The 18,612-nt window shown below is 36.0% G+C and overlaps 2 protein-coding genes across 3 annotated transcripts; one reads left to right on the top strand and one right to left on the bottom strand.

Annotated features, from left to right (window-relative positions):
- The first annotated feature begins 36 nt into the window (after positions 1-36).
- LOC110167787 (apoptosis regulator BAX) lies at positions 37-2,939 on the top strand. The gene is made up of 6 exons (XM_020933171.2): positions 37-150; positions 688-730; positions 830-988; positions 1,367-1,502; positions 1,579-1,683; positions 1,772-2,939. Exons 1-6 carry the CDS (start codon positions 120-122, stop codon positions 1,868-1,870), a joined length of 573 nt encoding a protein of 190 aa, XP_020788830.1. The 5' UTR covers positions 37-119; the 3' UTR covers positions 1,871-2,939.
- Positions 2,940-3,128: 189 nt separating this feature from the next.
- Positions 3,129-18,036, bottom strand: map3k14a (mitogen-activated protein kinase kinase kinase 14a). 2 transcript variants are annotated; one of them, XM_020934383.2, is made up of 16 exons: positions 17,893-18,036; positions 11,263-11,529; positions 10,777-10,855; positions 10,075-10,294; positions 9,307-9,660; positions 9,090-9,224; positions 8,884-9,013; positions 8,597-8,725; positions 7,450-7,554; positions 6,518-6,675; positions 5,734-5,884; positions 5,050-5,346; positions 4,865-4,971; positions 4,094-4,232; positions 3,914-4,014; positions 3,129-3,420 (listed from the first exon to the last, which is right to left on the bottom strand). In XM_020934383.2, exons 2-16 carry the CDS (start codon positions 11,513-11,515, stop codon positions 3,259-3,261), a joined length of 2,520 nt encoding a protein of 839 aa, XP_020790042.2. In that variant the 5' UTR covers positions 11,516-11,529; positions 17,893-18,036; the 3' UTR covers positions 3,129-3,258. The 2 variants fall into 2 exon arrangements, with proteins under 2 accessions (XP_020790042.2, XP_055008516.1); XM_055152541.1 differs by lacking the exon at positions 17,893-18,036 and adding an exon at positions 14,741-15,840.
- Positions 18,037-18,612: the final 576 nt, after the last annotated feature.

Genomic DNA, 18,612 nt, shown 5'->3' with positions numbered 1-18,612 from the left:
ATTTGTCCAAGAGATGGGCAATCAAGATTATTTAAAAGTTTGAATAAAGATAAAGCTTGACCAAGAACAACAAAACATGTCACGTGACTGTGCGGAAATTTGCCAAACACAGAGGCAAGATGGCATCGCACTCGGGAGGAGGCGATCAAGGTACGAGTTTATTTATTTTAAAAAAATGTTTAAGTAATCTATAATGTCAGAATATGTACGGATGTCATCGTATGAAGTATTTTTTGACACATCACGTGAAATGAATTGAGATCATAAAGTATGTTTTGTTAGGACTTCACATTAGTTGAACAGAGGCTAGCGACAAACAAGGAAAGTTAGCTACTCTGCTAACATGGTGGCTGTAGGCAGGCAGCTCTGCATTTCTCAAGTTTACTTTAAAAAGACAATAATTCTACAAGATATTTAAAGAAACATCGGTATTATTTAAGAGAATCCTTAACAGCGAGTGTATAGGAATACTCAACTCAAATTATAATCATCATATTGTTTCAACATTAGTAATTATTATGTAATTTTGAAGTTCACAACAGAAGGTATTATTTTAACATACATTTGTACATGTTATACATAATTACCTTGGCAATTCCTTATGCATTAGATGTTATCTGTAATCTAGTGTATTTGGTGTGAATGGTATTTTATGATCAACATTAAAATTTGTCATTTATTTTGAAGGTAAAAATGAGATTCTGGAAGTTGGAGCTGTTTTGTTAAAAGAGTGAGTACTGTGGGTTATACACATTATTCAACAATGTAAACAATTCAGTTGACAATTAACCAAATAAAATCTTGTGTTTAAATATTTATTTATTTCTAGTTTCATATATGAGCGAGTCAGAAGGCATGGTGAAGGCAACGCTGTGGTTACCAGGGAACAGTTGGGAGCGCGAGAACTGTGCGACCCAAAGCACAAAAAACTTGCCCAGTGTCTCCAGCAGATCGGTGATGAACTGGATGGAAATATGGAACTCCAAAGGTAACCTGAAATAAGTATTTGACTAGGGCCATGTAATTAGCCAAATTTTAATCAAGATTGAGATTCAGTCACTTCTAATTGTCAATGATATGCTTGGGGTCAATTAATCAAGAGGTCTACAACCAATTAGTAATAGCACATGGAGATAAGAAATTTGACATGATTTGTGATTTTATGATTCTCTATTTTTTATGTTTAGAAAATGAATATTGAAAACTATTTGGCTAGTGTTTAATGTAATAAAATAAAATAAATGGAGATTGTTCAAATTATTGGAAAAAAAAAACATGATTTGTCTTGCATATTGCCCCACGCTTATTTGACTTGGCAGCAAGAAACGTTTTGTTTCAAATAAATGTTCTATCCTTTTACCTCTAGGATGATATCAGACTCGTCACTAAGTCCAACAAAGGACATTTTTATGAAAGTTGCCATTGAGATATTTTCAGATGGAAAATTCAACTGGGGAAGAGTAGTTGCATTATTCTACTTTGCTTGTCGACTTGTTATTAAAGTAAGTGTCCTACCATTGCTATAACTAATAATAAAAACATCTAAATGAAAGATCTCTAACATACTTTATATTGCAGGCTCTTCTGACTCATGTTCCTGACATCATTAGAACAATTATCAGCTGGACCCTGGACTACCTCCGTGAACATGTGATCAACTGGATCAGAGACCAGGGTGGCTGGGTAATAGGCAAAAATGTATAAAAGATTTTTGACAAATAATGTTATCTAGTACTAACTCTTGGTTTCTTTTACTTATATTTTTGTAAAGGAAGGAATTCGTTCTCATTTTGGCACCCCCACATGGCAAACGGTCGGTGTATTCCTGGCTGGAGTTCTCACCACTGTTCTTGTAATTCGTAAAATGTGAAGAGTTGGACAAACGGATAAAGGATTGAAAAATAATAAAAAGTTGGCCAGGACAAGAGAAATCAGAGCAAATAATAAGAAGCTATAGCATGGCATGAGCTTCACTCTTTTCTCCTGCCTCGGGGTTGTTAGAGATCAAGAGTTGGACTGGACGGTTGTGGCATACTTCTGAATGCCGTTAATGAATTAAGCAGTGCATGAATCACTGCAGACTGCAACAGTGGGAGGTTGGCTGATGGGAATGGAAAATACATTTTTTTAGTAATTTATTTTTTATGGTATAAAAATAGGAATTGTCACTGCAGACTGTTTTCTTGTAGAATGATATAAGGCAGGTTGAATGAAATCAGTTTCAGTCTCTTCACAATATATTCTCATTTGAATCTTTTGAATTTGAATCCTTTGATTCAGTTTGTTGTTCTCAACTTCCTCCTTATCATGGTGTCTGTATGCGTCCTCATGCGTTTGTGTTTACTGGTGTAAACCAACACCAAGTGATGTGGTTGGAAAAGATGATATACAGAAAATATATTGCAAAAACTGCCCATATCAAAAATCAAGTAATTTTCTACTGTCACTGCATGTATTGGAAGTTTTTAAGCCCGTAATATGGATTAATATGGAATATGTTCTATATGTAAACTGAAATTCTTCCCTTGTCTTTGTTATGTGGTCATGCATCGTGGCCTAAATGTTTAGATTTTACAAGAATTCTGCCTGTATGTTTTTGCTTTGTCATACAGAGCAACGAGAGTTATTTCCTGTTGGAAACCAGGCAGTTGCTCTGTAAAGAAAGTGCACTGGATTGCTCACAGATGCTTACCTCACCTTTTATAAGTACTGTATAATGTGGGCTATTCAAACAATCATTCAAGCAAAATACCTTTGATATTATTTGGTTGTCAGTTGTCAGTGCCTTCATGTGTTTTTTTTACTCAAACTTTGATATTTCAGATTTTTCACATTTTCTATCACATTTGTAATGATTAAGATTTTCTCCCTGAAATCCCTTTGCAGTGACCTTGTATGTTGCAAAATGGAAAATAAAAGCTTTAATAATTATTGTAAAAGTCATGAAATATAACAAATCTGTTATTTTAATTTTGAGTGACAATTAGGGAAAATGTCTGGCCTTGAAACATTTTAATTGGTTTGCTACAAAATTGTGAATTAATTCTACAAATAAATGTTTAATTCTAAATGACAATGCAATGCTACATTATACATTATACCAATACAAGGAAAAGTTGACAACCACATAGTTTAAACCACATTTATTCAGTATGTAAAAAAAATGACGACGGTAAAAAAAACATTCAGAAGTTAAAAAGGCAATGGTTATAAGGCTTGGGAAAAAGTAAGGGACTTCAGACACATTCAAATGGTTCTTTATCTGGTCTCAAGAACGCCATCTTTGACCCTCCATCTCCAGGTGGGACTGAAGTCAGGTGCAGAGACACAGCAGAGCTCAAGTCCAGACTCCAGCACCTCCTCAGCATGACCAATCTGTTGACCTGTGTGTGTCTCCAAGGTAAAAACCCTCTCGGAAATCTAAAAGAGAAAACATTGATATTGTCTCTGCTTTCCGTGTACACAATATTTAAAGGTGCGCTATGTAACTTTTCTGTATCCGTCACTTGTTTTTTACTTAAGGAAATTACTTGGACATAGCTCACACATTACAGTATAATAAAAAGCATAAAACAGATTGTAATACAATTCAAGTTACAAAAAAGAAGTAGCAAAAATAGCAGAAGACCTTATTGTAAGTACGACTTGTAAGTAAGTCTCCATGAAAACAAGCAGGTGACTTTGCAAGAGCAAGTTAAAGTCATCTGTGGAGACACTACCCCTCTTTGAGTATAAGAGCATAACCCCAATTTGAGAAATTAATAAACATGCAATTAAATAAAGATGATATAAGTACGGCAAATATAATAATGCCATAGGAGGGGAAGCACTAACATTTACATGTGCACAAGCAGAAGGGAATCAGGAAAGTAACAGAGTACATCTTGAATTATATACACTTGTAAGACCAGACCTGATCACTGATGCCTGTGGCGATGTGTCCCACTGTCACACGCCGGGCTTCTCTGATCCGGATACTTCTCTGACTGATATCTTTGATACACACATCTACTCCTAATCACACAGACACAAAACAAGTCAATACAACGTTTAAGTGTTAAAATACTACAAAATAGAGCTATATTAATCTTGCCTTCGAAACAAGAGGGTGGTGGGAATTGTGACGGGCCAAGAAAGTCCATGCTGAACACCTGTCCATCTGGTTGGCTGTTGCAGGAGAAAACACCGGAGCTGAAGTCATCTCCTGGACTGAGGGACCAGCGACCAGAGTCCTGTTAGGATGCAAATGTAAGAAAAACAATTGTAAGACTGTGCAAATTGTTAGGTCCTATATGACTCAAAATTGACTCTTGTGAGCTTTAAGTCCTTTTGGAATGCTGTTACCTCATCAAAAACATATCTAGAGTTGTGTGTTTTTTTTTCTTTCTTAGAATAATCCTGGTTTATTAGTCTGTCTGTATCCCCAAAGCTCAAGCTCTGGACGACCTTGTGATGTCATGCAGTGGTAGTATTCAAGTGAACAGCTCCCTTTTACATTTTGTTCAGTAGAGATTGACAGTTCCAGGGTTGAAATCATCCAAATGATTCTTGTGAAGGTGTATGGAGTTTCAAAATACAGTGGAGCACTTCCTGTATTACCACATTTTGTTTGAGAAAAGAACTCAGCCTAAATATGATACAATTGTGTGTTAAACGTGTGAATGAAACAAAACAGAACTCCAAGTATGTTTCAAAAACAGAGCGTAATATGGGCCTTTTAACCACATTCTGGCAGCTAAAATTAATAATATAATAATGCAAATATAGGTTGTAATTCAATGAGTTCTAGGGTCTAGTCAGTAATAAAAAAATAAAAACCCAGAAAAGAAAAGTTGCACAAAGCACCTTTAAATAAACCTATTACCTTTTTCTCCCACTGGTCTCTATTGGAGTAGTCGCTGCTGATACAAGACAATAACTGTTCCTGCATCTCTGCTGAATGGAGTTGTGATAGGCTGCTCAAGTAGAAATCTATCCAATAAACGTAAAGAAAACTCGTTATATCTCAAATTTAGGAACAATAAAGTCAAATTTTAACAATGTTGTTACCTCTTTCCAGTTTACGTAGCTCTAGCTCTGGCACAGTGGTGGTCTTGTTTCTTTCTTTCTGAATGTTTTCAATTAAGGGGACTTGAACACATGGTTCTGAGTCCAGGTCTAACTGATGAGACTTGAGATTGTCATCACCAATTCCTCTCTTTGGTTTATCCACACTCCACACTTTATCAAGTTTTGGGAGTTCCTCTGTTTCCTGAACACTGTTGCTTAAATAGTTGTCCGGTGGTTTGTTGACATTGTACAATGGTTCAATGTACGGTCCCTTGACGGAGCTGGTGAGTCCTCCCACTGCAATTAGAAAGCAACTTTTATTACTCTGGTTAACCTTAGAAAATGTTTTTTTACTGACAGAGAATTGGCTGTCGATTTCTTTAGAATAAAGACCCCAGCAGTCTAACAATTCATGGAATAGTGGTATAATAATAATGTTTTTATATTTCAAGGCAATATAAATTCACTTTCAGTCTCCATATTGACTTAACTTGATATAAGGAATCTTATATAGAAACATTAAGTCAAAATAATAGTTTTCAAATTAAATAACCTGAATTGTAGTATACATGTGGTGCAATTATCTGAATGTTCCTGGAGTTTTGATCTGCTAGTTGCCATACACACTAATGGCGATTGGTTGATTAAAATCCCCAAAAAACATCAAAATATTGCATTAGTTACCTTCTTGTAAAGCTCTGGCTGTTTTTATTTTCAGTTCAGACGCTGATGCTCTTTTCACTGGGTCCTTGTGTAGACCGGCTTTGAACACGTCAGTGGTGAGAGGGCTGCAGTCTGACGGGATCTCTCTCAAAGGTGGGGGCTCGTTTGCAATCTGAAAGAGTAAAATAATCCTTCATGAATTACCATTTATTTTATGTATTTTGTATTGTGTCCCGGTTTTAGTTCTGCTCTGAATGGGGAACTGTAATTATAGATTCTAAATCACATCATTATAATTAGGGATGTACCAATACAATACTGCTATAAGACAATGGTGTAGATACTGACATTTTTTAATGGATCGGATACTAGTTCCAAGATATCTGTTTTACCATTTCAATACCAAAATGGTAAATAGAAACTGGTGCTGGCTCAGAAGTATCAACATTGGTATCGGGAAAAAAAGAAGATCAGTGCATCCCTAATTACAATGGTCTACTTCATCACAATTTACTAGTTCATTTTTCATTCAGATTTTAAAAATGTTGCAGTTTGATTATTTGAAATCTTTCTCTTTTTTTCCAATTATGTTCACATTCAGTAGCACTGATGGTTATTCCGATTCTGACTGTTTTCCTGGATTACTTGTAGTCATGGTAGATTCTTTTTCCTGTAGTATTTGTTGTTTATGATGAGTCTATTTTAGTCATGACTTAACTTTATGCTTACCCCTTTTGTCCTATCCCTGTAAAATAATATTTATTTTAGTGCATTTTCATAACCACTGGTGTACAGTATATCTTACCTTGAGGTACAGTCTACAGTTGTAGTACCGAGTCCAAGGTTGGCACCCATTGAGCATGTGAAGAAACATACAGCAGCTGCTCCACACATCTGCTTTAGCTCCACGGAGTTCACCTTTCACCATTTCAGGGGCCATGTGCGTTTCTGTACCTTTCAATTCTAAAATACACAAATGGATTAATAGGATTATATAGGAAACATGAGACAATACTGGGTGACCACCTCAAATTATAGAAAAAGACATAGACATAGATGGATGAACTCAAACATTTAAAGCTGCACTGCGTAACATTTCTAGTGGACGATTCACCACCTGCTTGTCTCCATTGCAATGTTATTGATTTGTTCTGCAGTATAGATTAAACCTATCTACCACGCTACATTACAATTCAGATCTGTGGAGAGTTGTCACCCTGTTCACAGAAGGATTTATTATATTTTTGAGCAATAAAAACACCCATAATTAATAAATGCTAGATATGTTAAAAGTCATACCACTGAACATTCCAGGCAAAGCAATAACATTTCCACTGAGACAAACAGGTAGCAGACCCTCCACCAAAATGTTGCACAGTGCACCTTTAAGCAAAAAAGTGCTTTAATGCCATTTGATTTGTAGTTTTTATCACTCAAACACATGTAAATATTGAAAAAATTGCAAGAATAGAATAGATACACATTATTGTCCTTGTAGGGAAATCTGTCCTCTGCATTTGACCCAATATGTGCCAGTATTATAACCCTGAATATCAGTACACCCTAAAAATAAAATTTCTGTATTTATAATTCATATAGCATCAATGAAAGAAAAGGGAAAGAAAGAGGAACATTCTTTAAATAAGTGGGATGAGGGATAGGGGATACAATGGCTGGACAGGACAACCAAAGAGGGACAGGTGGTCACCCTTGATAGTATATTGAAAGGAAATTAACCTCTGGATCTACTGAGGCTGTGTCCTTGTTTATCAAGTCTTTCTGCGTGTCCAAAATCGCAAAGAAAAGTGTCTCGACCATCAACTGATAGTAACACATTATCAGCTGTGAAAAGACCAAAAAACAGAAATTTAATTATTTGAACAGTGGACTTGAATAAATAATTGAATACACACAAATTCAAAAATATAACTACAATGATACAAAAATTATGTAAAATGGATGGGATCACTTGAAACAGCAGATTAAAACCAGATTTACAGCATGATATAACTACTCGTACTGAACACCAGGTGGCGCCTAACCTCCTATTTACCTGTACTATGCTCAAGAGTTTTTAGCCTTTCCCTATAATTTCTTCAAACCAACTTGTTTTGATCTAGCAGCTATCCTCCCCCAGCTTTTTTGCTAACTGCTTCCGGCCCCCTCCCTCTTGCCTCTTCTCTCTGTCCTTCAGTCTTGTGCACATGCGCTGAAATGTGTCATGGTGAGTCACACTGTGGGAAATTCCCAGCCCTACTTTTCAGCTCAAATCTGGTTTCACAAAGCAGGTGCTACGAATCAAATCGAGACCTTATCTGTCAGAGCCGTCTCCGGCTCAAAGTTAACAGGCAGTTCAACAAGTAAAAGTCATCTGTTGTTCTGTTATCACAAATACTTCCTTTATCTATAAACATAAACTATGACAAGCTACCTGCTTGTCTCCCCGGAGATGTTATTGTTTTGTCTGGAATGTCCCAGTATGGCATCTTGCTTTTACTGAGTAACATGGGTTTTTATTAACCTAAAAACTTACTTTATTTACTGTGAGTGGGTTTGCCCCTCCACAGGTCTGACATGTAACTTGGCCCTGCCTGTGGTGTCACCTACTGTCTCTACCATCTCTCTTACAAATAAGTGTAATGCCATACTGTGGAGCATTCCAGACAATACCTCCATGGAGAGAAGCAGGCGACAGACCCTTCAGCGACAGACCCTTCACTGGAAAAGTTAGACAGTGCAACTTTGAATTACATTTTCAGGACAAATTTGTTATTACAGAATTATACTATTGAAAAATAATATGGTCACATGCCATATTATTACATATTTTTGTTTTTTTCTAATGTTGTAGAATTAGAGTAAAATAACTATATTTCAAACACACCTTTTATGTCCAGATGGGCTACTCTTTTCTTCACTAAATACTCTAAACCACAGAAGACTTGACACTGGTAATGGAGACTTAGATCCTCAGGGAGCCGTCCCCTCTCTGATATCAGCTGCCCCAAAGAGCCTGAAGAAGCAATGATTATGATGTTACAAAAATCAAGCATTTAGACAACACACCTACGGGAAAATAGGAATGGTAAGACACATTTACACACAACATTATCGAAACATGTAGTTCTTATGTAATATAAACTTGGTTTGACAATGTAAACAAATGTTTACCAGCTTTATGGTCCATGAAAAGGACAACATTGGGCCCTTCTCTGACCACTCCAAACAGCTCCACAACACGAGAGGATTTGAGGGCACTCCACGCACCCACCTCCTCACTGTTGAACCTCTTCAGAGCAATCTACAAAAATATAGTTAATAATAATTATCTGATATCTGGTGAATAATTATTGTAATGAAGAAGGAAAGGCTTTTACCTTTTTGGCTGCAAACGTGAAACCTGTGTTCACATCTTTTGCCGTATGAACCTCCCCATAGGAGCCTTCTTTGATGAAGTCTGTGAAGATGTACTCTCTCCCCTCTCTGTATTCAGAATCTACTGTCTGTATTTCCTACAGAATCAGGGGTAAAAACATATGTATTTTTTCCTATTTTTGGTAAAGTATCATTGACAGATGTTTGAGTGTTGCCTACCTCTTTGTAAAATATTATTCCCTCATTTGTATCTGAGTAAAATGTGCACTCTTCTTCTTGTTCTCTTACATCCTGCTCTAACTCTTTAAAGAATGGTCCAGCGAAACATGGGTCTCCTTGGGAAACGTTGCCCCTGAGACCTGCTAAAGCTAATGAGCAGTCTCCAATGCTGCTGGAGGAGTCTGAGTCACTCTCCTGTCTATAAGACCCCACGAATCCAGTCCAGGGAACAGCAGAGCTAATGTTGTACACAGGTTTACTGTAAAAAGAACGTGGGCTCTGTACCTCCGAGCACTCAACACTGCTACAACAAGAACTGCTCAGACCACTGCTGCAGCCAGAGAAGGAATCTTCCTGCAAACAGAAATACAGAAAAATCTGTGAATGAGAAACATGTAGCTCTGTAGGAATTAACATAACCAAACTGTACTATTTCAATATTAACAAAGTATGTGTAAACCAGTGGGTCTCAAACTGTGAAGAACTGCAGAGCTTACGTAACACCAGACCAGATTTCATTTAGAAGTATTCACATTTTTGGCCTATTTGGTTAGTCTTGCTTTAGAATTACTCAAGGCCTGCTGCAGTCCTATTTTATTTAGTGCTGTGTTAAAGTTGGTTTTAGTTCAGAGAGCTGAAGGTTATCTTGGGAGGAACCTCATGGGAAAAGTTTGAAGTCTAAATTATTTTATGAAGTGATTTGAAGGATTTGATTTGAAGTCCTTGGCGATTTAAAGTATTAATTAGAATACATGTCCTAATTTGTACCTGCATCCACGGCAGAGAGCTCCCACTCTCTTGTTCAGGGACCCCAGAGGGCACCCGCTGTCGATGTCTCTCTTCTCTCTTCTTCTCTGTTTTTTTCTTGCCTTTGCGCTTCTGCTTCTTGCGTGCTTTCTTTCTGCTGTTGCTTTGAGCTGGGGACCTGCTCAGATCCTGGATGGACGCAGGAGCTGGAGAGGCTACATTGTTTGGCTCAGAAGAATGGCTAAAATTAATAGAGAAACCGAAAGTATCCATTAATTTACTGTAGAAAGAGTTACATATCATTAGCCTCATAGCATAATTGCACAAGATGAAGCTGTGGCTTAAAGGTGCACTGTGTAACTTTTCTGTATGCAAATGTTATTGCTTTGTCTGGAATGTTTCACAGTATGGTATTAAACCTTTCCTAATCCAGACCAAGTTACAGGTCAGGTTCTCCCAGTCAGAATGCCTGTTTTTTTTAGGTATTTTTGAGCAATAAAACCAGTTTAATGTCATATTGTGAAACATTCCAAGCAGAACAATGGCATATCCATAGAAAAGCAGGTGACGGACCTTCCATCAGAAAAGCTACACAGTGCATCTGCATGACCTACCAGGGACAGGGTCTCAAGAGTAGAGTGAGACAAAAGCCCAACTTGGCAGCTATGCAGCTATGCTATGAGGCTGAGGATGTGTAGAGAAACTGAAAAAACTTCCACTTACCTGTTGGAGAAGCAGTTTGGAGATGGAACATAGCATTTTGAATAGGATGGACTGAATTCTTGAGAGTCCTGGGTTTCACCTGTACAAAAAAAGATATGGTTTAACTCAATCTGTGAGGAATCAAAATCACAATTTGAATGGACACAATTAGCAAATCCTCACACAATCCCATTATTATTGTCAGTTATATAATTTATATATTTATGCCTTATTTGACACCAGTCTCTTCTTATTTTTGCTATTTATTTTGATTTTATTATTATTACCATTTATATTTTTGTGATTTGTATTTATAATATATTGTGATGTGTGAGCTACTGCATCCAAATAATTTCCCTTGTGGATCAATAAATCTATATAAATCTCTAAATCTAAGTCTAATTGCATAAATTTTTTGAGCAATTTGTTAATCAGCGTAACACAAAGAAAAGGTTTTTAAAATAAAATCACAATTATCTATTTCCCCAATTTGTTAAAAGAACTTACATTCAGCCTGAGCGATGAAGCTGGAGGTCTTCAGTGGCCCCTCTCCTATCTGCTCGGCGGTCCCATACGTCCACAGTCTTCTCAGTAAAGGGTTGTATTTGATCAGGTTCATTTTGTTGTTGTTTCCATCTTCATCCTCGTCTTCTGTATCCTGCTCTGAAGCTGTACAGACTGGAAATGACCCCTTCAGCTCCACCTGGGACGTCCCAGAAAAGGGGGACGTGGAGTTGAAAATCCTCTGCCTCACCGCCATTTCATTTATTGGACCTGAAAGACAAGAAATACATGATTAACTAGACCTGTCAAGATAACACAATTTGAAATGCGATATGCTGATGAATCCAATCCAATCAATTTTATTTCTATAGCACATTCTATAAACAAAGACTGTTTCCAAATTGTTGCACATAGAAAAATAAAAATCTACAATTTAATACAATAAAAACATAATTATAAAAACAACAGTGCAAAAACAAATAAATAAAACCATAAAATAGGAAATATAGACGATAAATGATAATACTGAAACTAATTTATGACACTGACACAACAAGAGCAGATTTATACCACAAAAACTAATCTATATCATACCAATATTGTTAAAAAAAAACATATCTGTAATGAGTCATAGAAGTTATTAATTCAACCTTTAACAGTTTAAATGTTATCATACAGAACAAATATAGCCACAAATTTCCCACTAGTGCAAAGAAACTGTACACACAATAAATACTGACCCCAAAAAAGACTCTTACATCTTTCATATATTGAACGATAAGTTGATATAGAAATTATCGTGACAGGCCTATGATTGACTCTTTAATCCTTTTTATCATAAGTATAAAGTAAAGTATTTCTACACTTGGGTAATTTAACATTTTCTTGAACTTCTTCTTTCCTTGAACCTCAACCAAGATAATTACAGACACATTTTTACATATTTCTAATGTATTGTAAAAATATAATCTGAACATTCATCAGTACTACAAAGGCCATTTTTGTCAATATCGCCCACTCCTAGTTTTGAGCAGCTGTAAGTAGTTCCTCTACATTGTACAACAGTGAAAAATATGCAGCGCTGCAGTTTCAGTGTTGCTTCGCGTGTGAACATCCCGGATAGAAACGCTTGATAAGGAAATCTGCGTATTGTTTCCTGGTAGACTAAAAAGAATTGTTATTAGGCCTGTTACGATAATATCTATAGTGACTATATTGTTGTTCAATATATCAAAGCTGGAACAATATATTTTGGGGCTCAATATTCATCATGTGTACATTTTCTTTGTAAAAGTGGAAACATCTGGAGTATTTTTGTTGTGATGCAATAGGATTTGAGCTGTAGAGAGTTGAATAACTTACTTTTATGGCTAATTATTGTTTTATTTTAATATTTATTTGTTGCAGCTTAGGCCTTTTGAATGATATTGACTCTTTAAAAATGGTTTACTGGGATTATATTGCATTACTGTTATTGTGTGAGTGGCAAAAAGTAGTTTCACAGAATATCTCCGTAATAATATATCAATGCAGTGCATTGACAGCCAGACTTTAATTCAGAATCAGGTATTGTGGCATTGCAAGGAAGAAAATTCTGTTGAAAAGTTGAATTCACTTAATATTGCTTGTGTAATATACAGCTGTAATGTACAGCTTTAGTTACAACAACATATTTTTATAATACTGTGTTACAGTGGGTACATTTACATGAACAGTTAAAGTCAGGCAACAAGAATAATCAGATAACCGAATGATTGTATCTGATTTTTGGAGTGAGGCTGCATTCACACAAAAAAAATTGGTGAAATGTGTCAGTTAATCAGTGTATTTATAGTGTAACTGTTGTATTTGCAAAATGAAGTACAATTAACTTAAACAGTTTCCATCTTTAAACAGATGTGAACAATCATGTCACATCAGATGTAGCTTGTTCATGACATTTATAATCTGATAAATTCAGAAATCAGATAACGATTAGACTTTTGTTGCACATGTAAACAACCAGTGCAATTTTATAGATACAGCAAAATTTTCAAACTTTCAAACACACATTTGACATTTTAATCCTCCCATTTGGTAAAAATTAAGTTATTCATGTGTTTGGTGTTTAGCCCAACTTCATGTGAAACTCTGCGGTGCGCTACAGACAGGAAACTGAACCATGGCGTTGTTATGACAGTTGCAAAAGCGGCAGTTAGACACACTCAACAGCCTCTTTTTTCAGGTAATAAAATACAGAAGTAAGGCGTCCCCCAAACACTCAAGCATTTACAGTCGGTTGCATCAGTTTGACATTTGACCACCACTTCCTCCCGGCTTTCCCGATCCCCTTACACATGTTCTTGATATACAATAGTCTGCAAGTTAAAGTTCAAGGCGCTCACAGCGAGATTATTGGGCCTGCAAATCAGAAATCACATGGCAGCAAGGAATAGCTCAGTGTTGTTTATTGTTGCACCATGAGGTTCACAAATAAAGCAGCTGTACTTTACTTTATAGCACAGTAATAGCATGGTAATAGATGTGAATAGACTAGAATAGACTATGAATAGCATGGGCTAAGAAAGGGTAACTGCCATGCCTCAGTATTATTAGATACCGCCTTCTGTCAATTTACAGTCTTTACATAATAGGATTAATATTATTACCAGAAAATAAAGTAGTACCATAAATAACTCTTTAAAGGTCCTATATTATGCTAAACTGACACTTCTGAGGTTTAAGCCATGTTACAATGTTGCTACCTCCTCAAAAACAAATTGAGTTGTATTTTTTAATATTCACAAATGTCTGAATAACCCTTTATCATTAGTCTGTCTACATCCAGTAGAGATTGCAGAGCTGATATCATCCAAATGATTCTAGTGAAGGTGTATGAAGTTTAAAAACACAATGGAGCACTTTCTGTATTATCACATCACAAGGTGAAATGTTTTCTGTTTGAGAGGTGAATCCAGCCTAAATATGCAGGGTTTGTATGTTAAACATGTGTGAATGAAATGAAATAAAAGACAATTGCAGTTATGTTTTAATAGGTAAACAACATTCTAACATACATCAGAAAATAATGCAATATGGACCCTTTGAAAACTCCAATTGTAATCTGGCCTTTGTTCAGGTTCACCTGCGCTCTCTGGTCTTCTTCTGTCAAGCCTAAGATGGCGCACTGTCAGACTGCAGTAACATAGATAGCATCTAGTGGTGATATCTGAGAATGCAATCAAGCCAGGTTGGCCTATCTAATTACAAATACTATTACTATTACTGTGCTATAAAGATTAGATTTGGTTAGTTTATTTGCCATTTGTAGTTACAAACAACATTGGAAAAACATCTTCCAAAGCTCAAAGTGCATCATGTGTCAGCCCTTATCACCACCTTCACATTCTGATATTTTGCACTAAGACACCACACCCTAATTGAAATAATGTGAAAAAGACACAAACAATCATTAGATTAGCAACTTGTCTTTGTAGCTTACCACATAGGCTATGCATGCTGTTTTTTCATGTCCATCCAGTATCTCTGAGTGTTGTCTTTAAAATCTGAAGTCTACATTTGATTCAAAGGTGTTGTGCTGTTTTCCTCGACCTGTTTCTCTGCGGTATAACTTCCTGGCTCAGTGGTTAGATACTGCTGTGTGTGTGTGTGTTTGATGCTGGCATTCAGCCAGTTAGGGAGGAGTGGCCAACATGACTTATGGGAAATGCATCTCCACTTCCCCCTCATCCTCCCTCCCTTCAATAAGGCCAGATAGCTTTCAGTTTTCCATCCAAATATATTCAAATACAGCACTCATTTTGTTACATTAGATGACAAGGTAGATTAATACTTAAATACAAGGTCAAAATTATGTTATGTAGTTAAGTTTTATTTGCAGACTATACATTTGTTTTGTTAGTTATTATCAGTATAGGTGGGCGATATTATCTACCAGATTATATTTTCACTCCACCAGTATCCATCTCTGTATATAATTTGTTCTCCAAATTTATTTTCTTAATCGTGATGCATGTAGTATTCGGCAGCAGTGCATAATCATTTTGGTCAAAAATGCTGGCTAGCGTGATCTGCAGCTATCCATCGGAGAAGCCAACTCTTTGTTGTGATGATGTTTATGGCAACGTTGGCTCCCACTGGGCAACACAGCTTTGTAACGCAGAAGTCAGCTAACTTGTTTCTTTTATTAAGTCATTTTAGATTAATATTGTGATTGTCCAACATGTAACATAATGATCCATGGGCGTCACAGATTATAACTATATAGCAGACACAAGCACAATGTCTTCTTTAAGTTTTAGTTGGCTATTTAAACTCCCAAGTAAACATTTACAGGAATTATTTAAGCGCATTTCTCAAGGATTGCAAAAATATAACTGATTATGGTTATTGAGAGAATTAAAAAAGATTGTGATACCTGAACCTGAAACAAAATGTGTGTTGGCATTTGGGTCAGATTAAGTTCAATTTTACACAACCTTTACCATTGACATGGTTAGTGGTTTATGACCTTTCAGAGCTGATGGTTTAAACTTTAAAATCTATGTTTGAAAATATGTCAAAGCACATCCACTGCAGTAAACAAATCACCAGGCATAACCAATGTAACAAATTTACATAGGACTGTGATATATATGTGAATATATCAGATGAAACGATGTTAAAAAAAAAAAAAAAAGGAGAGGAAAATTTTGTTAAAATTGTGTAAAAATGTCACTTAGATAGATTTTAATGACTAATTATATAGATTTTTAAAATGGGTTTTATCAAACTCGTAACACTACACCATTTTAGATCATACATAATGCAACTGAACTTTTAACAATTCATAGTTACAGTAGTCTACTTCTATTATCAGTCTTATTTAGCAATATCATTATTCAAATTGCTCAGTTAAAATATTCAACAGTGAACTAAATAGTATCACTATTACATGTGTGGTGACAGGCTGCTAAAGGTGGGATAAAACACTATTTCCACTACAAGATGAGACATCACACAAGTCCACAAGAACAATATAACACATATAATAATAAGAAATAAATTGCTTATTTCATTTCTGGTCTCACCATTTTATCTTTATTTAATATGTATACTGCTTTTAGAAACTAAAGCTTACCAATAAATCTAACTCAGCAGCAGTTAACCCCCTTTTTGCTCAATTAAAATGTAAACACATGGGAAAAAAATCTCACGAGATAATTTTTCTCATGTGTGCACAATCTTGAGGCCATTTTGTCTTGTGAAAGCTTGTAGCACAAGATCTTGTCCCGTTCCAACTCACGGTCACACGTAAACATAAAGTCAAGGCTGCACATTCAGATGGGGCTATATTGAGCCGACTCTGACCATACACCCACACAGATTAATGAAATTCCAATGTCTTTAGTAAGGGCTGCGCAAGGGGACTTGACCTGCAGACTGCTACAACATAGACTTATTCATAAAAAGAAACATGCAGAAGAATATTGCAATGTAATAATCTAATCTACTGAATCGTTTGTTCTAGTAGACAAGAGCATACTGATCTCCTGTGTTAAATCATTTGCATATATTTCTGGCAAAACTTGAATGTACTGCCTCTTTCCAAATTCATTTTTTGTGGCTGTGGGACCTCTACAAAAAGTCAAAGTAAGTGGACTGTAAGCACATACTGTTCTATACATAATTTAAAATGATAAAAATTGGTTTGATAAAACTATTAAAAGAAGAAATAAATCTGTGGGAAACGCTGAAATAAATGTCGCTTTCTCGAGAGAAAAGGCCTTGTGTCTGTTTGTAATACAGAGAAAGGTATTTCTTTGTGCAAAGTAGAGAGGACATTGGGACTGACAGAGCAGCTAGGTTCTTATTTAAAGATGGACTGATGCCAGGTGTAAAGTGAATGCAGACCCAGACTTTGACTTATGGCCAACAAGGTCCACTACTTTCATGCAGCATGAACCATTGGTAAGGGTTAATTCCCAGTTAATAAAGCTTTTGAGGCATCATCGTAATTCTAATTAAATATACGACTGCCAAACGACATTGTACATTGTATAGATCTTCTTCTTTTTTTACCACGATTATCCGGTGGAGGCCTATTCTACCCGCCCTATCTTATCATTTACCATTAACATGGTGATGATGTTACCAATGTTGCATGTAAAAACCAAATTACTTCTATCTTTCTAATTTCTATAGTTACAGTACCTTGCCCTATAATGTAAAATACATAGGCTATAGTTAAGCATGAATGCAATGGGACACAATAATGTGCATACTTTTGATTGTTTAACTTAAATGTTTAGATAATATGAAGGCCTATAACGGATACGGATCTATAATATGGATTAGGTACAATAGATTTCACACCGACAGCTATTGTAGTAAGGAGATAAGCAAAAGTGTGATAAAGTGTGTTTACAATTGCGTTGGGCCCGCTTACATTCAAGTCTACTTCCTCTTCTAGCATCTACATGGAGCGCCATTTCTTCTACAACTAAAAACCTCGTCGTCTTTGCCAATCTTTGACAACACACGAAAAAACAAGCTAAAAAGCAGTCATATGTTACATCAACCAAAACACACGGGTCCGTAAATGTCTTTAGTTGAAATGCAGATTAATATTAGGGTTATATAGAAGTTTCTCACCTTGTACCGCGCTCCCAATTAGAAGACGTCGGATGGATTCATCTGTCAAAGTAGCCAAGTGCGCAATGGCTGCATCCGCCACAATAAAGTTACGCAGGAAGTTGGGTGTTACTTTGTGTGAGTTACAAACTAAAATCAGACGATTGCATACGTTAAAAGAAGGAATGATAGGTAATTAAACTCGTACTCATGATCAAAGTAGGCAGATATGGAAGAAAAGAAGAAAACATATGCAACATATACACTTTTTCAGATTACGCACGACATTACGCAGACCTACCACCGGATGGCGCCATAAACCCATAATAGATCCAAGTATGAACTACAGAAAATGGTTCATGGGGAATATAAAGTATAATATACGAAAATCTAAGGGAGCCAAGTAATAAAGACTGATGTTTATACATAAATCGTGTAAAAAATAATAATAATAAAGCTTGCGTTACTTAAAATCCTCAAATAGGGGCAAAAGTGATTTACAACTGGATTAGATTTTTTAAGTAGACCATTATAACAGGAAGGAATGATCAGAATCAGGAATAAATGATGGCAATTGAAAGTGTCCAACATTCACAAACTGGTATCGTAATTTAACTGAACGTTGTTATACATCCTAAAACGATGAATAATAGTATGATCAAATAAAGGCAGGCATTAAAAAGTGGAGATTTGTCAGTATGGTAGAGTAATTGTTATTATATTGCAAGCTTGCTTTATCCT

This window comes from Boleophthalmus pectinirostris, unplaced genomic scaffold (assembly GCF_026225935.1).
Source record: "Boleophthalmus pectinirostris isolate CB_2022bp ecotype Guang Dong unplaced genomic scaffold, ASM2622593v1 HiC_scaffold_17, whole genome shotgun sequence".
NCBI lineage: Eukaryota > Metazoa > Chordata > Actinopteri > Gobiiformes > Gobiidae > Boleophthalmus > Boleophthalmus pectinirostris.
The sequence above is the reverse complement of the archived record's forward strand: the minus strand, read 5'-3'. Positions and strand labels throughout refer to the sequence as shown.